Source organism: Aspergillus nidulans, chromosome VI (genome assembly GCF_000011425.1).
Source record: "Aspergillus nidulans FGSC A4 chromosome VI".
In the NCBI taxonomy this organism is placed as follows: domain Eukaryota; kingdom Fungi; phylum Ascomycota; class Eurotiomycetes; order Eurotiales; family Aspergillaceae; genus Aspergillus; species Aspergillus nidulans.
The window spans coordinates 2288610-2315862 of NC_066262.1; the positions used below are offsets into that span (position 1 = coordinate 2288610).

General features: G+C 51.2%; 10 protein-coding genes across 10 annotated transcripts, besides 1 other annotated feature; 6 read left to right on the forward strand and 4 right to left on the reverse strand.

Annotated features, from left to right (window-relative positions):
- Window positions 1-27253: part of a sequence feature (contig 1.51 915..1114266(-1)) that runs on past both edges of the window.
- On the forward strand, window positions 3084-6677 carry ams1 (alpha-mannosidase; the record flags this gene model as incomplete). The annotated part of the gene is made up of 4 exons (XM_050612590.1): window positions 3084-3229; window positions 3333-3841; window positions 3894-5868; window positions 5916-6677. The coding sequence occupies 4 exons, from the start codon at window positions 3084-3086 to the stop codon at window positions 6571-6573; spliced, it is 3288 nt and encodes a 1095-aa protein (XP_050468498.1). The 3' UTR covers window positions 6574-6677.
- On the reverse strand, window positions 6970-7902 carry ANIA_02935 (chromatin modification-related protein EAF6/MEAF6; the record flags this gene model as incomplete). Its single annotated transcript, XM_050612591.1, has 3 exons — window positions 6970-7235; window positions 7310-7540; window positions 7609-7902. 3 exons carry the CDS (start codon window positions 7900-7902, stop codon window positions 6996-6998), a joined length of 765 nt encoding a protein of 254 aa, XP_050468499.1. The 3' UTR covers window positions 6970-6995.
- On the forward strand, window positions 8314-9225 carry ANIA_02934 (low-affinity Cu transporter; the record flags this gene model as incomplete). Its single annotated transcript, XM_655446.1, has 4 exons — window positions 8314-8403; window positions 8514-8712; window positions 8868-9057; window positions 9108-9225. 4 exons carry the CDS (start codon window positions 8314-8316, stop codon window positions 9223-9225), a joined length of 597 nt encoding a protein of 198 aa, XP_660538.1.
- On the reverse strand, window positions 9325-10651 carry ANIA_02933 (putative F-box and JmjC domain protein; the record flags this gene model as incomplete). The annotated part of the gene is made up of 3 exons (XM_655445.1): window positions 9325-10349; window positions 10450-10519; window positions 10592-10651. 3 exons carry the CDS (start codon window positions 10649-10651, stop codon window positions 9325-9327), a joined length of 1155 nt encoding a protein of 384 aa, XP_660537.1.
- tif1 (translation initiation factor tif1) lies at window positions 11289-13710 on the forward strand. Its single transcript, XM_050612592.1, has 5 exons — window positions 11289-11611; window positions 11758-11832; window positions 11902-11970; window positions 12023-12381; window positions 12433-13710. Exons 1-5 carry the CDS (start codon window positions 11572-11574, stop codon window positions 13084-13086), a joined length of 1197 nt encoding a protein of 398 aa, XP_050468500.1. The 5' UTR covers window positions 11289-11571; the 3' UTR covers window positions 13087-13710.
- Window positions 13858-15320, forward strand: ANIA_02931 (uncharacterized protein; the record flags this gene model as incomplete). The annotated part of the gene is made up of 2 exons (XM_655443.2): window positions 13858-14554; window positions 14614-15320. The coding sequence occupies 2 exons, from the start codon at window positions 13858-13860 to the stop codon at window positions 15252-15254; spliced, it is 1338 nt and encodes a 445-aa protein (XP_660535.1). The 3' UTR covers window positions 15255-15320.
- ANIA_02930 (fumarylacetoacetate hydrolase family protein) lies at window positions 15408-16217 on the reverse strand (the record flags this gene model as incomplete). The annotated part of the gene is made up of 3 exons (XM_655442.1): window positions 15408-15835; window positions 15894-16122; window positions 16185-16217. 3 exons carry the CDS (start codon window positions 16215-16217, stop codon window positions 15408-15410), a joined length of 690 nt encoding a protein of 229 aa, XP_660534.1.
- ANIA_10374 (uncharacterized protein) lies at window positions 16667-17041 on the forward strand (the record flags this gene model as incomplete). Its single annotated transcript, XM_050612593.1, has 2 exons — window positions 16667-16714; window positions 16799-17041. The coding sequence occupies 2 exons, from the start codon at window positions 16667-16669 to the stop codon at window positions 17039-17041; spliced, it is 291 nt and encodes a 96-aa protein (XP_050468501.1).
- On the forward strand, window positions 17305-18961 carry ANIA_10349 (PWI domain-containing protein; the record flags this gene model as incomplete). Its single annotated transcript, XM_050612594.1, has 4 exons — window positions 17305-17465; window positions 17531-17621; window positions 17688-17852; window positions 17903-18961. The coding sequence occupies exons 1-4, from the start codon at window positions 17362-17364 to the stop codon at window positions 18959-18961; spliced, it is 1419 nt and encodes a 472-aa protein (XP_050468502.1). The 5' UTR covers window positions 17305-17361.
- On the reverse strand, window positions 21081-23805 carry ANIA_02928 (putative cell wall protein). Its single transcript, XM_655440.2, has one exon. It carries the CDS (start codon window positions 23632-23634, stop codon window positions 21442-21444), a length of 2193 nt encoding a protein of 730 aa, XP_660532.1. The 5' UTR covers window positions 23635-23805; the 3' UTR covers window positions 21081-21441.

Consider the following 27253-nt stretch of genomic DNA (forward strand, 5'->3'; position numbering starts at 1 on the left):
CGCGTGCCATGCGATTCGTGCCTCGATCTCGGGTCAGGTCAGTCACTAGACCGTTCGTCATCCCAGTAGTCTCGAATTTGGTTCGAGCATTGGGCTTCGTTTAGGGAAGGGGGGATAAGAAAATGATAAAAAAGCAACCAAACGTGCAGGAAAAGGTGGCAGAGCTAGTGGAGGAAAGGAGCTTTCTCCGCAAACAATCTGGATAATGACAAGCACCGTTTGCTCATGATCTTCACTCTCCCTGTCGGATCACTATTTACGGCTCACCGAATCGAGGCACCAGCACCTTATCACCTATCTTGGTTTGCGAAGGACCAAATCTTGGATAACGTATTCTAAACTGGTTTCTATTGGTTTCCAAGCTGGATTTGGCATCTTCATGATGCAATCGCACCGTGATTTCCGGTGTTTATCTACTGGTAAACCAGTCGACATGGTCCTGCGAATGTACATTTCCGCACCCATCCGCACCCACATCGGTGCCTTGCTTGCTCTGTGCTTTGTCCCGCCAGGCTGCAGTCGGCTGGTCAGTCCTCGGCTGCCCAGTATTGTACATAGAGGCCGCGCTAGCACTGGCACTTGCAGGCAGAATTGCGATTCCATTGAACTTTTTCTATTTGCATTGCTTATCATGGTAGTCAGCAAACATTCTGAAGAAGCAATTGTGCTCAACTTCAGCTCTGTCTCTGTACGCTCAGCCGGCTCTGTCCTCATAGGCTCAGCCAGGCCGGGCTCAGGCTGGGCTCAGGCTCAGGCTCAGGCTCAGGCTCAGGCTCAGGCTCAGGCTCAGGCTCATCCTTGTATCTTGGCCCGGGTTGCGACCCCGGTTCTCGTCCTGCTCAATCAGGAGTCAGGCTCAGAGGATTGATAAGCTGGACTTGAAGGAACAGCTAGTGTCTCAGGCCCAAATCATTGTAATCGTCCGTCGTGCTGCTGAGGCAAGTTGAGCCAATCGGACTGGGCTCTGAATGTGGACGCACGTAAGCTGGGGGATTTTCGCTTCAAGGTCGGGTCAGATACCGTGCATGCGTTAGTGGATACGATGTACAGCTCTGAAGCTATGGTGATATTGGCTTTTCTCCTGTTAGACGATCGTTGCTCATTTAAAGGGGGAGGGGAAAGGAGTCATCGGCAGAGAAATGCAGTTACAGAAGCACGTTAAATGAGGCAACCGTTGATCTTTACGGGTATGTTTGCAGCTTTGCAGCGGTCGAGTCTGATCGTGTGCAACAATAAAGAACGAGGTGATTGGCATCAAGTTCAAGCGAGGCAGGCTGGAGGTGGTGCAGTGCCAGGCAAGATCTCCAATTCTACTTAATGCATGCACCCCCAGCAAATGATCAAACCCCTCAGAGATCCAGGTTACGCTCGTCTTAACGAGGCGAACCACGATTCTGCTACTGGTCCATCCCAACTGACGGCAAATGATTCTGATTGAGATGGGCTAGTACAGCTGCGCGGACAGAGGCGTACTGCACGGCATACTTGGCCAGTGCCTGTTCTCCCAAACGTCGTCCGCTATGCCTACAACATCATACGTCCACGCTAATGCATTCGGCATCATTAAAGCGAGATCTCTCATTTTAGCTCGTCATCTCAGGTCTGCGCATGAAGTGTCAGGTCATTACTACTTGTTCTTCATCGATCTCAATGTCGATCAGATATGGATCTCTAATAACAACGAGTTCTCCAATCCACGCTAAGCTCGTAGGCGGTTCTTGTGTCTTTGGGGGCAGTGACCAGGTCGTCTCGAGCAGTACTATTGGCCAGAACTCATATGTAGTTCTTCTAGGCTCGAGAGAAGAGAGAGCGTCGAGTGACTGTTATCAGTTGGCATACCTTCCACTGCAACGAAAGCGTTCTGAGGACCATACATCTACAAAGGACGAATAACACCAGGAGGCAAGGTAGCTCGGTGCTCGAACCAATGCCAAAACACTTCAGCTGACGGTTGGCTTCCGGGATTCTTAAACAGGCGGACCCCGCGTCGGATGGAATCCACGAATCCATACAAGTTTCTGACTTGTTTCGAGCTTCCCAGCCCGTTTCAAACCTGGTCTAGCTTCTCTGGCCTCCATCGATGATCGCAGTGGGAAGATTTCACTCAGTAAAGTCGCTGCAATGTAGGTGGGCAAGATTCCCGGCAAATCCAGACTGGGGGAACTCGAGCCGGAGAATTCTGCGGTGTAACTAGCCGCCGTGCCTTGGCTTTGTTGGGCGTCAGGCTCTGCAGAGTGGAGGAGCATGCTCAAAAGAGCTAATCCAAAGAGAAGACCGACTAAAACTGTTCCAGAGAAGGATTCGGCCGGATCGTGCCCTTCAATCTGCTATCTGATATTGATGTCGAAAAACTTTCAAGCGGCCAAAAGTCGGAATGTTGATTATATCAGCTCGACTGCTCATTGTGACTGGGATGTACCTGTCTTCTTGCGTCTTAAAGGACTTGCTGAAACTGGGACGGGTTGAGCCTGGCTTGGGGAATCGGAAGGCTTAAGGTAAGCACCCGTATCGTACTTGGCAGCAAGCCACAGGCCAGGCCTCAGAGCTCTCTACCCTCCGTCAATTGCATGTGCTATTTCAGAGATGACAGGCACCGGTCCTGAGATGAGAGTGAGATGGCGTGTTGATTTCAGATCACATGGGTTTAGGACGGGCGTTTCTTGGCAGGCCCACTAAGCTTGAATAAGCGAAAATGCTCAATGTATGAGTATATAGAGACGCAGAGATACATATGCGAAGGACTGTTTCCCAACACTAGAGAACAATTTCTTGTGAACAGTCGCCGAAAGGAATCTATACAAAATACCTATCCTGTTGCAAGCGTAATATATCACGGCGTTGTACGGGGCTCAACTCTGCGTATCGTAGTCAGCTTGCCGCCCCAGCTTCTGCCTTCTCCGCATGCAACCAACAACGTCACCTGTTCCTGAATCCCTGCTCCAACCTCTTGCGTTCCGCTCTCGAATCGTCTTCTCTTGTCTCTTTCCAAAACCCTCTAGTTTTCGATCATCCCTTCATTTCTAAAGTATTTGAAATTCAGTGTCTGTGCTTCAGCTATAGTTTACCAGTTCGGACCCGCAACCATGGGTGGAGACGTTCTCCGACAGACTCCCAGCTCTCTACCTCGCGCCCCTGATGGCCCCGTCGGGCAACGCATTAGGAGCATCTACACTGACCGTCTAAATCAGTTTACATCCAGAGGCCAGTATCAAAATCAGAACTTAATAGGGTATGTCCTTTAAAGGCTGATCGGTCCTTGTAAACTACTTCAAGTGCAAGCTTCCCCGCATTACCTAAATCGTCTCCACTGACGCTATTGCAAATGTTGACAGGAAATTATTCGAGGCCACAAATTCTGACGAAGATCACGTCAAGATTTCTGTCTACTCTGTCCCTGACTTGCAACGGCCAAGCTTTGAAGAAGCCACCTCTAATGAGTTCCAGCCGACGCACATCGGGGCATCGTTCGGTCCCAGCTGGTCCACGCATTGGTTTCGGATTCGCTTGACGATCCCCGAAGATATGCGCGAAAGAGAACGGCTTGAATTCCACTGGGATGCAAATAATGAGGGCTTGGTCTGGACTGAAGATGGCCATCCGTTGCAGGGTCTCACAGGTGGTGGAGAGCGGATCGAGTGGATTATCCCTGACGCCTGGCGCGATGGAAACGAGCATGTCTTCTATATTGAGATGGCGTGTAATGGGATGTTTGGAAATGCCCCTGGTGGTGACTCCATTCAGCCACCCGCACCGGACAAGTACTATACCCTAACCACTGCGCGAATTACTGCAGTGAATTTGGAGGCCCGGGCGTTGTTCTATGATTTCTGGATAATTTCAGGTATGCCAGTAGTCTCTATATCGCATGGGCTCTCATTGATTACTGCCAATAGACGCCGCTCGAGAGTTTCCTGCTGAGGGCTGGGAATCCCACGAGGCCAATATGGTGGCCAATTCCATCATCGATGCTTTCATTGCTGGCAATGGAAGTCTAGAATCTATCAAGGAAGGGCGGCGAATCGCACAAAAATACCTCGGAGACAAGGTTGATTGTTCAGAAGTGTACGATAGCGGCACTCAGCCGATTGTATATGGGATAGGGCATTGCCATATCGACACCTGCTGGCTCTGGCCCTGGGCCGAGACCAAGCGGAAAGTTGCCAGGTCCTGGTCGAATCAATGCGACCTTATGGACCGCTACCCCGAGCACCGCTTTACTTGCTCTCAGGCCCAGCAGTTCAAGTGGCTAAAGCAGTACTACCCGTCCGTATTCGACCGCGTCAAGGGCTGGGTGAAGAAGGGCCACTTTCAGCCAATCGGCGGTAGCTGGGTTGAGCACGATACAAACATGCCGAGCGGGGAGTCACTGGTGAGGCAATTTATCTACGGACAAAGGTTCTTTGAGAGCAACTTCGGAGAGCGCTGCACGACTTTCTGGCTTCCGGATACTTTTGGCTATTCCACGCAGATTCCACAGCTATGCCGGCTAGCAGGCATGAGCCGATTCTTTACGCAGAAGCTTAGCTGGAACAACATCAACAACTTTCCCCATACCACGTTTCAATGGGTTGCGCTTGACGGCAGCCAGGTTATGTGTCATATGCCTCCATCAGAGACATACACGGCGGAAGCTCACTTTGGTGACCTGAAGCGCAGTATCACCCAGCACAAATCTTTAGACAAGGATAACACTTCGCTTCTTGTTTTTGGAAAAGGCGACGGTGGTGGCGGGCCTACGTTTGAGCATCTAGAAAAGCTTCGTCGCTGTCGTGGCCTCAGCGACAAAACCGGGCTACTTCCGCGGGCAACGATGGGTACATCGGTTGACGATTTCTTTGCAAAGCTCGAGAAGAAGGCTGCAGATGGTACAAAGTTTGCGACATGGTACGGGGAGCTTTACTTCGAGCTCCACCGTGGCACGTATACGACGCAAGCGAATAACAAGCGCAACAACCGCCGAGCTGAATTTCTGCTCCGCGAACTTGAGTTCCTAGCTACGATTGCATCTATAACGCGATCCGACTACGAGTATCCCAAAAAAGACATTGATGAAATGTGGGAAGGGGTCCTTCTCTGTCAGTTTCATGACTGCTTGCCGGGTAGCTCCATTGAAATGTGTTATGACGACTCAGACGAGCTATACGCCCAGATATTCGAGACGGGATTGCGAGCAAGGGAGGCGGCTTTGGAGGCGCTAGGATTTAGCATGGCGGGGAGAGTTCCAGTGGCAATTAACACCCTGCCTTGGAATAGATCCGAGGTGGTCAGACTCCCTGCAGACATGGCCACAAATGGCTCCATGCATGCTCTACTGAACGGGGGTCCTGGAGTCATTCCCCACTCGCAAGCCATAGCGAGGGTCCCCGAGGTCAGCGTGACCGAGATCAAGCCAGGCGTGTTCCGTCTTAACAACGGAAAACTGCGCGTTGATGTAGAAGACGGTCTCATCACGTCTCTATATGATATTGAAGCAGACCGCGAGGTTATTGCTGCTGACGGCAGAGCTGGCCAGCTGGTTATCTTCGACGACAAGCCTCTTTACTGGCAAGCCTGGGATGTCGAAGTCTTCCACCTCGATTCCCGGAAAGAATTGCAGTCTGGCAAGACCACCATCGCGGAGAACGATCCCTACCGTGTCAGTGTCGTTACTGAGACAAAAATCAGCGAAAAGAGCTGGGTCAAGACGACCATCAGCCTCGCCGCCACAGAAGGAAACCGACCATCCTACGTCGAGCTCGAAAGCGAAGTCGAATGGCAGGAGACTATGAAGTTCCTTAAAGTCGAGTTTCCCGTCGACATCACAAACACCGAAGCGTCTTACGAAACCCAATACGGCATTATCAGGCGCCCAACTCACTATAACACAAGGTATATTTCTCCCCTTTCCCGCTCGCTCATATACTAAAGTTCTATAGCTGGGATATGGCTAAATTCGAAGTCTGCGCACACAAATGGGCCGACCTCTCCGAGAACGGGTACGGGGTCTCCATCCTTAACGACTCCAAATACGGGTTCGCAACTTGCGGAAACCTGATGCGTCTTTCCCTCCTCCGAGCTCCCAAGGCGCCAGACGCACACGCTGACATGGGTCGTCATACAATCCGCTACGCTATCTTCCCACACAGCGGACCTTTAGACTTCCGGACAGTCCGTGCTGGCTATGAGTTCAACCATCCGCTCATCCTCGATACCTCGTTAGCTTTACCCGATGAGCAAAGTGTCTTCGCCGTTAGCGCGCTCTTCCGTAAAATTGAACTCACCGGCTCTCCATCTTTGATTCTCGACGTTGTCAAGCGCGGCGAAGACGATGAGGATATTGATGGTGATCCTGATATTTCGCTTCCCAGCTCAAAACGGAGCGGTCAAAGTATCATTCTACGGATCTATGAGAGTCTTGGTGGGAAGAGTAGGGGTGCAATTCGGACCGCTCTCCCTGTAGAAAAGGTGTGGAAATGTAATGTGCTTGAGGATGATGAGGTGGTGATTGATCTTGTTGATGAGCGCCATGGGTGGAAAAAGGTTGATATTGAATTGAGGGCTTTTGAGGTTGCAACTTACAGGTTACAGTTGTAGGTCGCGCGATCTTTATCTAGGCTACGAGGTTCATCCTAGTTTAGCTTGCCTCATCTTGAATGATATGATCCACTAGTTTTATTGCTTGGTCCGGAATGTTCTGAGTTTCTTGATTATATTTTAGTATGCATGACCTCTTGACGGTGAGAACCTTCTATCTAGGTATAAACAGACTATATCAAAGGAGCGCAAAAAAGGCTGCCCTGAAAAGCTACTCCGCAAGTATGAGACTGAAAGAAAGATGCGATAGATCGTAGACACTCATATCTCCAGCGCCAAAGCTCCCTGAAAAATGCCGTACCCAGTTATTGAATGAAACGCACTAGACCTTAACCCATAACTCCAAGCAACCGCCCCCTTCAATTTGACAGAATCAAAGCAGACGAAAGCCCTTCACCAAGCGATACACAGAAGAAGTAATATTACTCCCTCCCTGCGTAGGTAATCTTAAACCTCTTCGTCGGCGGTTTGTCTTCCTCATCCTCCTCACCCTTATTCGCAGCTTTCTTCTTGTTCTTCGACGAGGACGATGAAGACCCCTTTACACTCCCTGCCGTAGAAGAAGTGTCCCCATTGCCCGGTTTGCCTGTCGACCCATTAAAGGTTGAGTTAGGAGTCGGTGCGTGCGAGGGCGTTGTTTGTGTCGAGGGTGTCGGTGAGTCCTGGCAATACGCAATCCAGTTAGTCTTACCATTCGCATCATCTCGTCGCTGAAAGTGGAGAAGAGCAAACATACACGCATGAAGCTCGCCGAGCTTCTCGAGAACACGCGGTCATTGTCGGTAACAGCAGACTTGCGTCTCGATGCTGTTCCCGCGCCCGTGGAAAGCGAAATCCCGCCTGCTCCTAGACCTGACCCCGTTGAGGAGCCCTTGATGTAATTATCAAATCCCTTGATGATGTTTCCGGCGGTGGTTTCTTCGAGGTACGATTGTTCAAAGCGGAATATTTGGTCTTCTAGTTGCGCCTGCGCATCACCAGACAGTTAGCAAGGTGCGTACACGGGCATCGGCGTGAGAAAGGAGCAAGTAATACCATGCTCTTATCCATAAGTCTCTTCTTTTGCAGTGTATCGCGCAGCTCGCGACGGAGCTTTTCGTAGTAGGGTAGGCCGCGATTTGCGCGTTGGTCTGGGTTTTGGTTTTCATTATTGTTTGTAGTGGCTGCCGTCGCTGTTGATGAGCCGGCATTGTTGTTCTGGTTTTGATTTTGAGATTGTGATTGGTTTTGCGGCGTGTCAGCTCCTGTGCTGGGCCCTTGTCCTGACCCGCCTACTGCTGGTGTGCTTGCGCCGGGCGCGGAAGGTGTAGCGGCTGCGGTTTCGGCCATTTTGACGTCCACCGGCTTTTATTAAGAGCTACAATTTGGTTCGGGCAGAGTGGTTAGACGGGCAAGACGTGACTTGATCAATTGGATGATGCGGGGCGTCCGTATGGCGATTGACTCGTGGTGGTGCGGAGGAAGAATAATGAAATCCAGTCCTCCGTGATGGGATCGACCGATCTTATCAGTCGCTGTTTGTCTTGTTTGCAATCATCTCATCGTCAGCTCCAACCTCCTCACCTCCTTTGATCATTCGATCATTTTCATTGAAGCGGACTCCTTTGGTCGAGTTGACGCTGGTGCTGGCTCTATTATTGAACCACCATCATCTAGTTCTGACCCTAACAACGGCATTTACACCCCGGTATAATCGGTAACTCTCAGCCTCGACCAGCACCTACCTACTACTAAGCGACCATGGACATGTACCATATGGGAATGGACATGGACCACTCACATCACGAGCACGGCGATATGGACATGGGAGGTAACCAATGTAGCATGAATGTGAGTTCTCATATTTATAACTGCATAGCCTAGCTGCCTCTGGGCGATTGATTCGACGACCGACCAGATGCTTTGGCTTGTCACTCACAGGATGCTGATATCTTCTGCAGATGCTGTTTACCTGGTCCACGAAAAACCTCTGCATTGTCTTCTCGACATGGCGTGTAACAGGTCCTCTTTCTCTCCTCGGATCCCTGGTTGTCATAGTGCTGCTGGCGGCCGGGTACGAGGGCATCAGACAAGTTACACGGAAGTATGAAGTAGCACATGCGCGAAGACTAAGTGCATTTTCCACTGCTGTAGTTGGAAGTAAGTTTCTCTCTCTCTTTTGCCTCGCATAGATTATATGATACTATATGTTTCTATATATGCGTTATGTGTATTTGTCGGTGGGAATGGATTTCTGGGCCCAGTGTCTGTCTGTTGGGTGGAAGTGCCATTGACATTGACGCCCGGACTTTAAGGCAATGAGTTCGCCGACGAAGATGTCACGGGTTCTGGACCTGGACATGAATCCCAAAGCCAAGCATATGTCCCCAACGCAAGCTCACCGCTTCTTGTAGGCAGTGATAACAGGAGAGCTATGGAACGGAGAGGAAAGATCACCATGGCTGCGCTCTATGGGGTGCAGGTCTTCTATAGCTTTTTCATCATGTGGGTTCAATTTTCCTTCTCCCCTGGAACAATCAACGTTGACCGTTTAGGCTTCTATTCATGACTTATAATGGTTTCGTGATGCTTGCCGTCGCAATTGGCGCATTTGTCGGCTATCTGGCGTTCGGGGAGAACATGTCCGCGACAAAGTCGGTCGCTTGTCATTGAGTCGATGGCATATATTTGCATTTCTTGTTCCGACATTGGTATAGGTGGGCGAAAGCCTAAATTAGTACAGTCATTGCATATAATATATGAAGGCTTTGTTCAAGGAACTTCCGCGTCACTGTCATCACCACCAAATCCGAAGCTGAATGCACCGGCCTCGGAGTCAGCGTTAGCATCATCCGTGCCTGTTTTGCCATGGACTATTTCGTCCCATTTGCGCTTCTTGCGTTCGGCCTTCTTTTTGAGTTCTCCAAGAGCTTTTTGCAGGAGTTCCGGATGCGACTGTCGCATTCTAGCCACAAACCGTTCGTACGGATTGTTAATGTCCTTCCGGAACCCAGATACCTGGTCTGCTTTGTTGGAGAGAAAATCCAACGCGGCAGTCAAGTGGGCTCGAGGAATGAAGTTCTGTGTAATCGCGATGGCAGGCTCCAGGTTAACAACCAGATGCCACCATCCGGAAGGTACATGCAAGATTTCTCCTTCCCGGCAAATTCCCTCAATGCAGCCTGGTGTGCGGCGGGCCTCGGCATGGAAGCCCAAAAGCCACTCCGCGATACTAAGCGGAGAAGTTACTTCGCTTTGGTCCTCCGAGACGTAGACACCGGGCGGAGGCGGAAGTTTGGATGACGAGGGGAACATGATCCAGTACTTGGAACCACGAATAACCGCATTCCAGGCGCTAGTGGCATTCGGGTCCTTGTGAAAAGTGCTTCCGGACCGCTCAGGACCTATGATCAGCCATTGTCGATCCGGTCTATCATTACCCAGCACCGAAAAGAAGTCTTCACCGAAGCATGGCGGCGGCCAATACGTTGTTCCTGGTTCCTGATGTGGCGGTCCAACCCGTAGACTCATCTTCGAGACAAATTCCTTATCGAAGAGATATAGAGGGCTCTCGTCCGAGTTATTCTCCATATAGTCCACGTATGTCCGCAGAGGCCAGTCGACTGCCTCTGCTCGGAAGAGCGTCTCTCCATGCTTCGGAAGGAGCGTCTCAACCGACCACTGGTGATATGCAGGCCATTCCTTCACTGGTTCTGTGAGGATGAAAGGCGTGTCAGACCACTTCTCCTCGAACTCTTCGGCAGAGAGGTTTGGTAGCCGAGTAATTTGGTTCCTAGCTGGTATGTTGGATGCGTACGGTTCAAGGGATATGTGCGCGCAATAGAACGGCCGATGTAATGCGTCTGAGAATAGGCTGGAACAATCCAGGGAAGCAACTTTTGCTGGCGGCAAGTTCAGAAACGTGGCACGCCACGTTCCTCTCCAGGTAAATGTTGCCGGAGGAGATCTTGCAAACTTTAGTACTTACTTTCAATGTCATGCAATATGCAGCCTAGAACTCAAAACTAGCCAAGCTTACCGGATAAAAAGAGCCTTCCACAGATCCTCTGTTCTGGTAAAAGCATAGAATGCCTTGCATGTCTGACCCAACTGCAGTAGACTGCGGCAGTCCAGGAACTCCAATAATATGAGAATCAGCTCGTCGGGTACTATGTTGTATGTGCCAATCGCAGTCCGCAGGTTTGCAGAGGCGAAAAGTGCATTGCCACTCGGCTTAACGCCTAAAGGGTGTCCTGGGATTGCGTCAAGTTCGGCTGACTCGTCAACCGTATCATTGCGACGACTACCCAGAGTGGTGATGTCTGGCATCTCACCTGCTGATCAGATGTTTTTTTATGTTCCCGCGGTAAAACGTTGCGCTAACCAGCAGATTAGTGATGAGGGCAGCTGGGATGACTCAAGAGGCGGAAGAATTACCCTGACACGTCAATCCAGGTGAGTCAGGTCTAAACAGCCTAAACAGTTCAAATCTCGAAGGGAAAAAAACCTCGAGAAAGTCCGTAGCCTGTTAGAAAATAAGGAAGGATAAGGCTCAAAGGAGAAGGCGGTTGTGCGTCATTGGGCAGAAAACTCGTACGAAAGTTCAGGCGGCAAGGGTAATTTTGCCATAGAACTCCGAAACTTCGCGGTCACAGCCAGTAAAATTTGCGAGGAGCGAAAAGCCCGCTTTCCCCCATCCAGAATAATTCTTTTTTCCCACCATCAGAAGATCCACCACTTCTTCCAACTTTTTTTCTCTCTTCTCCCACTTCTCAAGTCTCAACTTTTACAACATCTATCATTACTACTACTAGTTCCTGAAAAGTCTCTATACCGGAGACCTGTGGTTCTAGTCATCAACGCTCATCCGACGAGTCTATTTGACTGAGATTTTCAGCGACAAGAAAACCCCACCGGGCCGCTTCGTCGCTAAGGAACAAACCTTTTAACACCAAACCCCCACCGTCTTCATTCGATCACAGTCCGTTGCTGTGATCACCCCTTATACCTCCCGCAATCATGGCTTCCAACGACAAGGGTCTCGAGGAGATCCCCGACAGTATGTTCTCCATCACCCTCCGTTTCATCTCCTGTTCGGGCAAGGATTTTTTTCGCGGTCTGGAGGGGCGGCGGGACAGGAAAATCTTTGCACTACCCACGGCGAGACACGGTGTAGGCACAATTTTTGCTAACAATTTTCTCCAGGCCAGATCGAGTCTAACTACGATGAGATCACCGACTCCTTCGACTCTATGGAGTTGAAGCCTGAGCTGCTTCGCGGTATGTGAAGATATTCCCCAGTATCAAAGGAAAAAGTGGGGGCATTTTCTGACAGTTTTCGGCATCCAGGTGTCTACGCCTACGGTTTCGAGCGTCCCTCTGCTATTCAGCAGCGTGCCATCCTGCCCATCGTCAAGGGTAAGTTCAGACATTCCACGCAACCCGTTCTAGCGCTAATGGACTGTTTCAGGCAACGATGTCATCGCCCAGGCCCAGTCCGGTACTGGAAAGACCGCTACTTTCTCCATCTCCGCTTTGCAAAAGCTCGACCCCAACGTCAAGGCTTGCCAGGCTCTGATTGTCGCTCCTACCCGTGAATTGGCCCAGCAGATCCAGAAGGTCGTCATCGCTATCGGTGACTTCATGAACATCCAGTGCCACGCCTGCATTGGTGGTACTGCTGTCCGTGATGACATGAACGCTCTCCGTGAGGGCCCTCAGATCGTTGTCGGTACCCCCGGCCGTATCCACGACATGATCCAGCGTCGTGTCCTCAAGACAGACCAGATGAAGATGTTCATTCTCGACGAGGCCGATGAGATGTTGTCTGTATGTTTTAGCCTTTGATTTTAGTCGCACGATATATACTGACATCTGCAGCGTGGTTTCACCGAGCAAATCTACGACATCTTCCAGCTCCTTCCCCAGTCCACCCAGGTTGTCCTGCTCTCTGCCACCATGCCCCAGGACGTTCTTGAGGTCACCACCAAGTTCATGCGTGACCCAGTCCGTATCCTGGTCAAGAAGCAGGAACTTACCCTCGAAGGTATCAAGCAGTTCTACATCGCTGTTGAGAAGGAGGAGTGGAAGCTTGACACCCTCTCCGATCTCTACGAGACCGTCACCATCACCCAGGCCGTCATCTTCTGCAACACCCGCCGCAAGGTTGACTGGCTCACTGACAAGCTCACTGCCCGTGACTTCACTGTCTCCGCCATGCACGGTGACATGGAGCAGGCCCAGCGTGATGTTATCATGAAGGAGTTCCGCTCTGGATCCTCTCGTGTCCTCATTGCCACTGACCTTCTGGCCCGTGGTATCGATGTCCAGCAGGTTTCCCTGGTCATCAACTACGATCTCCCCGCCAACCGTGAGAACTACATTCACCGTATCGGTCGTGGCGGTCGTTTCGGTCGTAAGGGTGTTGCTATCAACTTCGTCACCGCTGACGATGTCCGTATGATGCGTGAGATTGAGCAGTTCTACAGCACCCAGATTGAGGAGATGCCCATGAACGTTGCTGACCTCATCTAAATTCCCTGATTTCCGAGCCACCTAATGTCTTCGATGCGGGTTACGATTGCCGCTCCAAGGGCGAGTTGCGGTGGGAAAAGACATGTTTTGATCGTTGCAGCTTCTCTTGGTAAAGGAGGATACCTTAAAAGTGGCTTTCTGTGTCTCCAGCATTTTATTTGTTAGCAGTAGCGGCGACAATTGAGGAACTGTCGCTGATTTACTGTTTCATGGTTTCCTTTGTTCTGCTATGCTTATGGAGATGCGACATGTTTGTGCGAATTTTTTATGCTGTAATTCATGATTGTCTCTTCTGGGATTTCTTTCCACCTCTTTTCCTTTGTCCCTTTTCCTACTATGCTCGACCAAAAAAAGCGAGCAAAATGATGATTGCTCGTGGGGGCGTTCGTCCTCCAATGATTGGGTGGATGAATGTGATACATCTATGGATCTGGGATGGTTGCTTAAAGTATGGAGCACAATAGACAAAGAGGTAAATGCCATTCCGTTTGGTTAACCCAGTCTTGATGTCTCGCTGTATATGTAGGACGGGAGAAGTAGTTCTGATACACAATTTTCATAACTCGCGGGCTTGTTCTCTCCCGTCCTCTGTGATAAACAAGAGTCCTCCGTCTTTCGGATTATTCTCTCTACCATTCATCCATGCTTAGAAAGACACAACTTTCCCATCTCAACAAGCTCAGCCGAAATATTCAGCAGAACCTTCCCCACTTCAGTCTGCAGTCTTGTCGATCCCAACATTCAAAGCTAATTCCGCATCTGGCAATCAACATGGACCAAACCGCCCCTTCCTCGATTCTCTGGGCCACCCAACTCCGCCAGGAAAATATTCACCTTGTCAATAAAATGGACCAAATAAACGGCATTCTCACCTCAGCTATGGGAACCATTGAGACGCTCAATAGTATTATTGACATGCAGGGTGAACGTATTGAAAGGCTGGAAAAGCAACGAGGACTAGACAAGGAACAACTCACTGGGATTATCCAAGAGTCGAACGCGAAGAGTCAGGATTTCGAAGGGCATAGCTGCAAGGACAACATGGAGCGCTTCGAGGAAGTCTCTGAGCGGACTCGTACCCTGGACGAGGCGAATTTCGAATTGACGACAAAGGTCAATGTGGCGTCAGATAAGCTTGTTGCACTTCAGACTGAGAATGCGACGTTGAGAGATGAATTTGCTGAAGCTCGTCAAAAGCTCCGTAAGCTAGAGACAGACAACGCAACGCTGAAGGAACAGATTGGCAGGGTCGTTGAGAAATTTGGCGTTCTTGAGACAGAGAGCAGGCCATTGAAGCAGGATCTTGTCAGTGTTCTACAAACATTTGAGACAACGCAAAGTGGGAATGCGGAGCTGAAGCAACGAGTCTGCGTGCTTGAAAAGGAGCTCTCTGTGCAGGAGAAGAGGGTAACTAGGGTTTTGAATTGGATGTCCTTGAAAACTATGCTTAAGGATACAGATAAACAAGGTATATCTGTGATTATATTGCACTCAGCAGTACTGCTAACTCTTACTCGCAATGCGCAGCAACGAGCGTAAGGTCACGGCCGACCCCGACGCAAACAGACACAGATCAAGAGGGAGAACAAGAAATGCGCGTCCCTGACTCAATCCCAACCCCAACATCGCGCCATTCAACTCTGGATAGAACCGCCCACCGGAATCTTTCAGAAACAACCTGGGGCTCATTGACTGATCTCGACACAGCCTTGACCCCCGAACGAGCCAGGGACACTGCCAGTTCCCCGCAGAGAGACGCCGGTAAGCAAAAAACGCAAGAGGATATTCGCCAAGCCGGCAGGTCGTTGAAAGGGTACTTTCAGTTCGCGGATTCTATTCGAAAATCCTGCCCTGTACCAGAAGAAGCATTCATTAGGGCTTTCATAAATGGGTTAGAAGACGAAGACATGAAGAAGCGCGTGCGGGAGATAACTAGTCACACGAAGCTTTCATGGAAGAACATGGCGTCTCATGTGGAGCAGGTCATATTGGAGCACGAGCAGGGACAGGAGATTGAGAAACAAGCTCACGGGAAGGTGGCACAAATTCCTATGAAGAGAGATGCAGCGGGTTTGGGTCTCGGGTCGCTTGGAAACCGGAGAGAGAACAAGTTGAGAAGGTCAATACCAATTGTGCCGCCTGACGAAGATGACATGTTCGCCCCATGAATTCTGGTATGGCTCGCAAAGAGGCATTGTAGGTAACGAACGACACATTCCCATGCTTTTACCCAGATATGTAGCTAAGGGTTTTGAATCAAGAATTCTATTTATCACATATGTGCAGTGTGCCACTCACAAATGTATATGCGGAATCAGCAACTAAGTCTCGCAGTACTCGTACCTGCCCTCCCGATCCTGCACCTCAACCTCAATCCGTCCCTGCTCGATCTCCTTCCCATCAACCTCAATCGACGCCTTCATCACATCACCACTCTTCACCTCCCCAACGCCCTTAGGCGTCCCCGTTAAAACCAGATCTCCCTTCTCCAACGTCATCACGCGCGAGATCTCCGCCAGCAACCTGGGAATACGGTACAGCATCAGCCCTGAGGAATCAGCCTGACGCTGCTGCGAGTTGACGCTCAGACGAAGGAATGCGTTGTGTGGATCGGGAATTTGAGACTTCAAAATCTCCTGCGATATGGGGAGGAAGGTGTCGAAACCCTTTGCGATAGTCCAAGGAAGACCTTTCTTCTTGGCTTCATCTTGGACATTGCGCGCGGTCATGTCAATGGCGAGGAGGTAGCCTATTGTACGGAATTATGTTAGTCGCACTCTATCTAAGAAATAATGTGGGCCACTGACTCTGGATCGCATCCAACGCTCCCTTGTCATCGTTTGGATCGAGGTCGCGAACTTTCTTGCCCATTACCAAAGCCAATTCCACCTCATAGTGGAGGCTTGTGCCTTTGGGGCGCAAGACTGGACCTTCGCCAGGGCAGAGTATTGAAGAGGAGGGCTTCAGGAAGAAGAAAGGCTGCTTGGGTTTTGTGTTGTTGAGCTCTGCGATGTGGTCGCTGCGATCTAGAGTCAGCTGACCATCGGTAGGTAGTGGGAGGGATATGCGCACGCGTAGTTGCGGCCGATGCAGATGACCTTGCGGCAATTTGATTTTATCGAAGCTGCCATTGTGATTGTTTTGACGTAAGACGAGGACTGGATTGCAAATAGCTCGAAGAGGCTTCAGCGCGTAATATGAGCTCTTAAAGTGCCGACAGAGCGGCGGGAGTCTGGCTGAAGATTGTGGAGAGCCCGGAAGAGCCGCCGACATTCGGAGTTGTCTCTCTTCTCCAGACTCCGACGATCCAGTGCATCGTGATCGGAGAATAATATCTTATCTTAGTTGGATTCATCACCAGGATTATTGGCCGTGTACATGTTCAGAGTGCAGACCAGAGCTACCCTCAAAAATTGACACGCGCTCTTAAGGCTCTGGCCTCTTCTTCCGCAATCGCAACAGTCGACCCAATTGTACAACGAGATCGGATAAAAATCCGAGTATTTAGTTTGTGTGGATCTTTTGAAAGACTCCAAAGTCTCCAACTATTGTTGGAGATAGGAGCCCAGTTCTAAACGTCATGAAAGTCGCAGAGATCTTGTCCGATCTGACGTCTTTACGTGCTTGTGTATGTTTCACCTCCCGATCCAAATTCAAGCCATGTGCAGTAGCAAATACCTGTCCTTGAAGCAATGCTGATCCCGGTTGATAGGACTACAATGATGCGCTCAACCTTGTCACTGTCAACGAAAGATTAATGCCTACTCAGACAGCGACACAGCCGGTACGAGCAGACGCAGCGAACGACCACCTCCGAATTGCGTCTGAGCTTGTGGAATTGCAGTATGAGATGAGGACAACCCACAAGGACGGCAGAGTAGATGATCAGCTGCGCCGTGCGAGGGAGGAAGTAAACCGTGTGTTGCGTGAATTGGCAGCTACTCCAACACGCTGAAGTTCTAGGAACGGATGTAATGGATTAGACTGGCAGTTGAAGCCGCCATCGTAATCTATGAATTTAGTTTTATTATGGAATTATTATTATCATTTACCTTCCCAATTATCTCTTCGTATCCTTGAACTATCACTCGCCCAGGTAGATGCCCGGGCAGTGAATGACTTCCTGATCAGGACATATTGAGGTTTCTCGGTCCGACCATGCTCCGGTGCAGCGAGCGGTATGGGCCAGCAGCGCAACTCTTTCACATCGCAACTTCACGCCCTCGTTTTACAGCTTCAGATGTCAATCGCGCCTCTCGAGGACTTCACAACAAGATGGCGACCCGTGTCGATCAGAAACTGCTGCGGCAGACGAAGTTCCCTCCGGAATTCAACCAGAAAGTGGACATGACCAAGGTGAACATTGAGGTCATGAAAAAGTGAGTCTCCCCAATATTGCTGAAATTATGCCAGTTTGCTAATCAAGTTTTTATGATACTGCTAGGTGGATTGCCGGAAAGATCTCCGAGATTTTAGGAAACGAAGATGATGTGGTGATCGAGTTATGTTTCAATTTACTGGAAGGATCTCGGTTTGTACGTCTCAAGTCTTTACCTCTTATCTAGATCCACGACAACCGCTTACAATCGCGCCTCATCTAGCCCGACATTAAATCGCTACAAATCCAGCTTACGGGATTTCTGGATAAAGATACTGCCAAGTTTTGCAAGGAGTTATGGTCGTTATGTCTGAGCGCTCAGCAAAACCCTCAAGGCGTCGCGAAGGAGCTTCTAGAGGCAAAGAAGCTAGAGCTTATCCAAGAGAAGGTATACCTACCTTGCCCAGCGACTCAGAGCTGCCCACTAATGTACGGCAGATTGAAGCCGAAAAAGCAGCGGAAGAGGCTCGGAAGAAGAAAGAGCAGGAGCGCGCACGGGAACGGGAGCTCGAGGAAATCAGACGCAGAGAACGCTCAGACAGGGGCTGGGGAGGGAGGAGAGGCGGTTTCAGAGGCCGGGACTTTGACAGACCTCGCTCACCTCCGAGACGACGCAGCCGGGATCGTTATTGGGACCCGCCTTCAAGGCGGGAGTTCGATTCGTACGTTCCCTCTGGTTCTCGCAGGGGCCGTCGGCCTTCTAGGTCACCCAGTCGCTCACGTTCACGTTCACGTTCACGGTCGCGATCTGTGTCATCATCTCGTTCGCCGCCACCCAGGCGTCGCAATGACCGCAACAGACGACGTCGATCAGTTAGCGATTCCATCTCTCCAGACCGAGAGCGCCGGAGGCAGAGGAGACGTAGTCCTGATTACGGTGATCGAGCAAGATCCATATCCCGCAGTGATTCATCGCGCTCACGTACTCCCAGAAGAGACCGAAGACGGAGATCTGTTTCTTCCAGCCCATCCCGCTCACCCGCCCCCAGAGACCGACACAGACGGAGGGACTCATCTGTCTCGAGATCACGGTCCCGATCGCAGAGCCGTGACAGGAAGCACGGTCGGCGCAGATCGTCGCCTTATTCAAGAGATGACAGGAGAGAATCAACGGCTAATGTTGCAAAGGGCCACAGAACCTGTGATGATCGCCGTTTGAGCCGCAGCAGAGATCGCGGCGGGGACCGTAGGCGCCGGTACTCGACGAGCCGCAGTCGTAGTCGCAGCAGGAGCCATAGAGGCCGTTCTTCTAGCAAGAGTCGTGACTCTCGTAGTCGCAGCCGCAGCCGCAGCCGCGCGGGAGACAGGAAGCGACGCCGGTCCATTGAGAGATATGCTCCCATCGCGCGACGAAGGCGCAATTCCTCTTCTGTATCCGTCCATACTGAGAAACGACAGAGAATGGCTGATCAAAACGAGCACGCACCACGCAAGTCCAGGTCCCCGCCTCCCGATGTTGAGAAAGTGAAGAGTCCTGCTAAAGAGGTGGGTGAATGAGTCCCATATAGAAAGGTATTTAAGACAGCTATCCCAGTCGTGTTCTCTTATCCCACTTCAGGGTAACTAAGCATGGTCAACTGGTTTTTCTAAACAGACTAACGCCGTTATAGCGCACCGATCCAAAACCACAAGCACAGCAAGCACGCGTTTCTAGCACCGAACTACGAGAGAGAATTCTCCGCGAGAGACTTGTCGCCATGCGCCGCGCGGGAGCCACTTCGAGCGACAAGGTAGGTAGCACTCCGAAGTCCCCCAGGGACTGAGGCGTCTACATTCAGTCTTCACACATAATATCCTCTCCTGTTAATAACAGGGTGATAATGAATGATATCAAACCTTCAACTTAAAACTTTGGTCCTTATTGTATCGTCTCTGCATCCCGTTTAAATTTGTTACTCCCACCGACAGCACAGGCCCAGGCCAAGCGGTAACATATCCTCTTCTCACCAGAATACGCTTCGTTAAAAAGGCTATGCTCGTACTACTAGGCAGTCTACTCCACTACTTAGATTATATACTCCAGCCTTCGTCCGCCACTCCAATGCTCGACTAGCCCAGGCCGGCCTCTGGGCACCAAGACTGGGCACCAAGAGCAGGTGGTCCTCGTGTTATAATGGCGTCTGCCAACCCTCTCCAGTCCACCCCCAGGGTCCAAGGGGGGATCATTATTCAATAGTCCCACGCGAGAAACGGGGCGGTAGTTGAGACTATGGAAAGAACTTTTGAGTTTTGAGTTTGACACCATTGCCGGCAAATCGCAATTCCCAAGGCCAATAGTTATTAGCCTCTTGGTCAGTGGGCACGCTGCTCTCTTCCGTCACTCCGCAGCCAGTTTCGTCTATCATGACCTCTGCGACCGTTGGACAGCCCACTTATTCCCCCTTGGTCGGTCTCCATGGGCCAACTAAGACGACGCCAGCGCCACATCACTACGCCACAATACACCGCACCAGCAAGCACCAGCTAGCACCAGCGTTCAGTGCTATAATATATTCTGTATGTAGATAGCCCTTTGCGAGTGCAGGCGACGAGTCAGCGACTAGGGTCCATCCAGGCGCTCGCAATATAAATTAATTAATCCAGAGTCAAGATTTTCGAGTCAAGGGTCACGGCGCCGTTGAGACTATTTTAAGCTCAATATTCATTAATTTGAATGTATACGCCTCTGCTCATATAAAAATCAGTAGTCGCAGTGCACTGTTCACCTCCAAAAATTAGGGATTAATTCCAGAATAAAAGTTGAACCCGGCAGCTGTTGGACGGTCTGGGGGCTCAGGTGACTCGTTGGGCACGAGGCAGTCACAGGCCGTCTCCAACAAACAGATATTTTTGTCATGATCATTATCACTATTATCACTGTTATCACTGTTATCACTGTTATTGAAGTCAGCCATTTTCCGACGGTACCTCCTGGTAGCGGTAGTGCCGGTCTACGCTCTTGTAGCCATCGCAACACTAGCGATGTGTACTAGGTATGTGCTAATAGTAAGCTCTCAATCGTATAGTCTTAGTCTCTCCACGGTAGAACAAACAAACGGGGCAGGAGCCATGAATTCATAGGCGGCAGTCGACTATATTTTACCCCACATTTGTTTAATTTCAAGTCGACACGTCAATAAATTCGACAAGCAGGCTTTCATCGGGTTTAGTGATGCAGCGGTCCTGGGTATTTACCCACCGGTTATGTGTCTAGTGTACCATCATATTGACCGGGGTCCACGTCGGCTTGTGTACCGGCAGTCTGATTGAAGGCCAAAATTTACATGCAGAGGCCGGAGATCGGGATGATCGAGTCTAAGATGGCAAAGTGCTGTACGTACAACGAAGAAAGAAAGATAGGCGGGATTGAAGGCTGATCGTAATCCCTGTGAGTGCGAGCTGGGGCCTACCCAGCGGTCACAATTTCAGGGACTCGGGACGGGCTCAGGCTCAGTCGGATGGCCGCAGAGCGAGACTGCCGTCGTCGTCAGGGGAGGCCAAAGTGGACTAAGCAGAGATTATGATTGGATATTCTCCACGCGATTGACAACGAGTTTGCGTGGAGTCTGAAGCCAGCGCTAGGCATCACGGAAGGAAAAAGGAATGCAGATCAGAGGGGCATTGATGAATTGTTTCGAGCCAAGCTTCTATCGTATATAAGAAAACAACGGTTGTTTGGTGATAGATACATATAGATACATCATGACGCTGTACATGTAGATGCAATTGTACTTCGCAGGCCACCTGCTAAAGTGTAAACATAGCATTAAGGAATGTACTCCATTAAGGGGATATCAATAAACACATCGAAAAGAATAATACAGGTAAATCCACAACAAGCCAGACATCGATCGGTCGCTCTGCTGGTGTATGTGCCAGGGGACGGACTTTGACATGCTCGACCGGTGCCACAGAAAGATTAGAATTATGAATTAGACAGGTACTGCAGGTGATGCCATCGCAATCGTCTCGTTAGATGGTGAGCTTCTACCCCGCGCCTAGAAGTCGGTAGGGCAGGCCTCGATGCCAACGGTCTTGGTGACAGTGACGGTCTTGATACCGCCGCAGCCAGCGCAAGAGCTGCTGGAGGGGGAGACTTCGGTAGGGATAGCAGGCACGGAGGTGGTCTGGGAGACAGTGTAGGAAGTCACGCTGTCGGAGGTGATAGTCTCACAGGGGGTCTCGCTGGGAGCAGCAGGGGTCTCAGTGGGCTGGACGTTGGTGGGAACAGCGGGGGTCTCAGTGCCAGCGGGAACGGAGGCAGTCTCGGAGACAGTGTAGGAGGTCACGCTCTCGGAGGTGATAGTCTCGCAGGGGGTCTCGCTGGGAGCAGCAGGAGTCTCAGTGCCAGCGGGGACGGAGGCAGTCTCAGAGACAGTGTAGGAAGTCACGCTGTCGGAGGTGATAGTCTCGCAGGGGGTCTCGCTGGGAGCAGCAGGGGTCTCAGTGGGCTGGACGTCGGTGGGAGCAGCGGGAGTCTCGGTGCCAGCGGGAACAGAGGCAGTCTCGGAGACAGTGTAGGAGGTCACGCTGTCAGAGGTGAGGGTCTCGCAGGGAGTTTCAGTGGACTCGGCGGGGTTCTCAGTGGGGTGAACATCGGTGGGAACAGCAGGAGTCTCAGTGCCAGCGGGAACGGAGGCAGACTCAGAAACAGTGTAGGAGGTCACGCTCTCGGAGGTGATGGTGTCACAGGGGGTCTCAGAAGGAGAGGCGGAGTTCTCGGTGTCGGTAGGGGAGACGTCAGTAGGGGCAGCGGGAGTTCCAGCAGGGATGGAAGGAGTCTCAGTGGGCTGAGCACCAGTGGGAATGACAGGGAGGGAGGGGGTCTCAGAAGCGGGGAGGGCGGGGGTGCTGCTGGGAACGCTAGGACCGTGGGTAACCTGAGAACCGCCGCAGCACTTCTGGCAGCCAGTGAGCCAGCCGATGAGGATGATCTGGATAGAGTCGTCGATTTCAATGCCGACACCACCACCGATGAGGGCAGCGAGCTGGGCACGAGCCTCAAGAGAGAGCGAGAGAACACCTTCACCACCGAGGATGAAAGAGAGAAGACCGTGAAGATGAGTGCCGAGCAGCGAGTCGATGGTACCAGTGAGGAAACCAGTGAGCTCGCTAATGATGTTCGTGGAAACGCTGAGGGAGAGGTCGGTCTCAGCGGAGACGCCAAAGGAGAGCCAGAAGGCGAGGAGACCCTTGAGTTCGGCACTGAGAGAGCACTTGCTGCTGGCGAGCCAGAGAGAGAGCTCAACACGCTTGTCAAGGTCGATGTCGACGGCAAGGCCACCCTTGGCGCAGATCTTAAGAATGTCCAGAATAGCAACATCGATTTCCAAGCCCACGTCGGTCTGGAGGAAAGCCTCGAGCTGAGCCTGGGCACCGGCAACGAGAGCGCCATTGACGCCAACAAGGGCCTCGAGAGATTTACCAAGGCCGATCGTGGCAATACCACCAACGGGAAGGTTGCCGATGCTGACAACGTCACCGCCGACCTTACCCTCAATCCAGAGGAGAAGAGTCTTCTTGAGACTAACAGCTAGAGTGCACTCAGAGCTGTTCAGCCAGACCTTAAGGGCATGGATGATCTCAGAGTCAAGATCGCCCACGAGACCACCAGCGGCACAGAATTCGAGACCAGCCTTGATCCTCCAGTCAACCTCACCTAGGAGAGCAATGGCAGCTTCAAGGGCGGCCTGAGCAGTGGCGCTGAGGACAGCGAGAGCGTCCGTAGCGAGTTCGAAGACACCGTCCAAGTTGACGTAGAGATCAGCCTCAGCAGCAATTTTGGCGCAGGTGGGGATAAAGAACCCAAGACCAGCGCGGATCTCGAGCTCGAGTTCGGAGTCGACAGAAGCGTCAGCCTCGCACCAAGCCAGAAGGGCCTTCCTCACAGAGGCTTCGAGGTGGACACCATCGCCAGCCTTAAGCCAGTGGGCAAGCTTCTTACGGTAAGCGAGGTCGACGGAGCCAGCCGTGCAACCAAGGGCACCACCTTGAAGAGCCGCAGCAGCCTCAGAGCTGATACCGCTAAGGACGTTGGCTGGGGTCACACCGCCAGTGAGGATGTTCTCAATTGTGTGGATGATGCCGCTGATAAGGCCAAAAGTGCGGGTGTCGAGCTGGGTGCTAGGAGTAGCAGGGAGGGCAAGGGCCGAGCCGGCCAGACCAGCAAGCAGAGCAATGCTGGTACGCATGGTTGCGTCAGTAGTATAAAAACGAAAGGCTGAGAATGATAAAGACTATTCTCAGAGAGAATGGGGAAAAATGAATTGACGTATCAAACGGTTAACGACAGACTGGTAAAAAAGTATAGTGTAAAAACGAGGGACAGGCACAGAGCCAGAAAATGACAGACAAAAGGCTTGTTGTTGGTTGGAAGAACGAGGACGAGCAGTGTGGAGGGTTATATACTTCCCCTGAGTGTCCGTACTTGGTCCGTCAGCCCACAACAAGGGGGCTTTGCTCCTGACCATCTTCCATGGTCAAGGATCTTCATGCTCTCTGCCAAGTGGGCCGTCGTTCGGTCCGCCAAATGTATATCCACACTACGCTGGATGTGGATCCGGGAACCCCTCAGGAGCCAAACAGATGCAGAGTGCTATTTCAGGCCACGGGGTTTGACCAGGCCAGAAAAGGGCGAGTTTCATTATTTCATGCGGTGGCCTGGGTGTGCTGACTATTCACATTAGACCCGGCCGTCCTTAGTCTCTTAACTGGAAATCTTGCCAAAAGCGGGTAAGAGGACGTTAGTAGAGTCTTTTTGACGGAGCCGATTAAGCCAGCAATTGTACGGTGCGCTCGCAGTACTTGCAGGCAGTTGGAGCAGCGATGTAACCCCGGCACAACTCTCTCTACTAACAACAACAGTCACAGGCCGCATACTCAAGGCTGCGGGGATAAGCACTGAGAATAACTCTCTGGGTTTGACAGACGGGCAGCCCTCCAGGCAATGTTTGTGTAACTGGAAATATTCCGCATAGCCGCATTGTTCCTGCATGGTGCCGACCAATCCAGATTATCCAGTCTCCGAGGCGATCGTGCTGGCTATACCGAGGTAAGCCAATCAGCGAGCGTCTTCATTCCAAATCTGATTGCGCACAGAGAGTAAACGAAAGCAACGCTAAGTGTCATCCTATCCCTGAAAGATGTTGATACTTTTTTTAGTTGCATCCAGAACTCTCGTCTATAAGGTGGATTTGACGTCTGCTGCGAGGTTCATGCTCCGGTTTCAGCCGTCGACCCGGATCATTGTATGCAAGTCTTAAGGCGTGCTGACATGCTCGAAAAAATCTCCCCAGCAACTTGAAACTTTGGAGTCCGTGACCATGATGGGTGGGCCTGTATCTCGTCCCGCACGGCGCAGGACCTACAACGGCTGCCAAAGAAATCCGTACGTTCAGCATTGTAAACCGACTACTGATGACTGCATATCTGTCGATGGCCACGATCATGTTCATTATCATTTCGCTGTGTGCTGTCGATCCGCAGAAACAAGAACTGAAGAGGTCTAAGAAGATGGAATCCGGAGCAGGAGATCAACAGGCCGGTTAAGGGCGAGAACCCGGGAAGGATCCGACGTAAACAACTTTCTCTCAATGAAGTAATAGTAATAAAGACGCTTGACTTGGCTTCGAACTAGGCAAGTCCCTTGAGCGAAAAGAGAGTAGTGTGCTCTAAAGGATACAACAGAGTTGGATAATGGCCTGGGCGAGTCCCGACGGATCCCCTCGGAATGCTGTAGTATTCGTAGAAAGCTACCCCATACATACTACCACTAACTCTATTAGGAGTAGTAGTGCAAGGCTAACTCTTGGCGCGATGGTGGGAACCTTTATGATTTCATCGTCGAACTGGACTAACTCCTCAAGCGGGTTTAGCAGCCCCTAGTCTGCTTCAGAGTGAACGGGGCCAACCAGGGAACCTTGGAGCCCCCCAGGATCTTGTCAACGGCGATTGGAAGAAACAGACAAAGAAGCAACATCTCTAACAGCCCGTTGTTTTGATTTAAAAGAATTTAGGCTCTGCACCATGGTCCGAGGTTTGTCCACGAGCTCTTCGGCAGCGATCGTTGCCGAACATGTTCCTGAACCAGGCTTTGGATGAGAAGCTGAAACTCTGGGTTGGCGTTCGTCAATTTCTGGCTGCTGACCCACTAAGCCTCGATTCGGACTGCAGCTGGAGCTTGAGAACGAGACCAAGAGGTGTCCTGAACTGACGGTTTTGATGACTCTTGAGATCTGGGATCATGAATGGGTCGTTTCACAATTCACACTGACGTTGGTCGCTTGATCGTCTCGCGGCTCAGCCTAGCCCTAGCGGTCACAGAAACATGGAGTTGGCAGATCAAGATCGCAAATCTTGACCTTTTGAGATGTCATTAGCCAGAGCCCAAGTCGACGTCCGCCCACTTGTTGGACAATGCAAGCCGAATTAGTTTGGCAGCAGAACTTACCAGGTAGCGGCACTTGTGACGAGGCTTTAATTTCGCTAGCCAACAACTAGAGAGTGTCGATGTGACGGATGCAGCAAGACGCAGAAGGGGTGCCAGAGTTGGCGAGTCGAGCAATCAGAGGAACCCCCCGGCAATTCGCTGCCGCAGGCCATGTGATCCGCTCCTTTGTTATCCAATTCTTGGGCTCCTCCACGACCATATCAGGTCTCCGTCTCAGTCTGTTGCAAAGCTTCTTCTCAAGCACAGCACTAACCCTTTTTCAGTTAAAGAGAACTACTCTATTATCTATCAAGAAGCCTGCGAGTCAAGAGACGGTTCTGGATCGCTCGGGAAACACAACCGACTTCGACACAGGACAGCCTCAGTCTTGGTACGGTGACAGGTCACGCTAATCTATCAAACACAGCCCATGCTTCACCGTCTGCTGGGAGTTTACGGCCCACAACCTGCCCGGGGAGCGACAAGAGACAGATTGAAAAGCAGCAAAGAAAGTACTTCCTGTTGGACTGAGTAGGATGGCTATTCGCTCATGCTATGCACCTTGTCAGCCTAGGCAAGGGCCCGTCTTTTGAGATGCGTAAGCACGGATTGCAGCTGGGTCAGCATTCAACAAGGACCAGGGGAGCAGATCGAGCAGTGCTGCAGGCTGCGGCTTTCGAGCCGGGCCATAGGCTGGAAAGGGGCATTTTCGCGTCTCCGAGTCCACAGCTGTCAAATCCAGATTCCTGTTGACCACGGTCCATGAATTTGACCATACAACCCAGCTTGGTTGGGTCTCCCTGGGAGTGCTCGATAGGTTCCAGGTCCCCCGCTGACTCAGAGCAACATCTGATTCTTTACATATCAACGGCCACCTCGCAGAGAATTTGCACAAGTCTTGCATATCCGCCGCCCCCCACAGTTTGTTGGACCAACGGCTGGGACAAGCAAATCTGGCCGTTGAGCCAGAGCGAGAGCCAACGCCGCCGAGAAGATTTGGAATCTGAGATCTGGAATTTGAGTGCAGCTCAGCCTATCGGCTGGGGTCTGTACCACATCTGACGATGGTATTTCACTGCTAGGCTGTACGCTGCTCTTAACTCGGCCACATTCCGTGAGCAAAGTGTTGGACAAGCCCATCCAGGACGGGGGCTTCTATCCAACCATGCTCGTGGCATGCCATGGTGCCTGAGAAGATAGTATAGCCCTCTAGGATCCGCTTGAGATACTGGCACGGGGCGGCAGATTGCTCCCTAGAGATATCTCCTCACACCCCTTGTCCGTTCATACGGTATTACTTTGCGGTTTCTTCTCTCAGAACCTAACACAATAACGTAGCTATATCTCAATAAAGTATGAATCATCATTCATCTGCCAAGTTG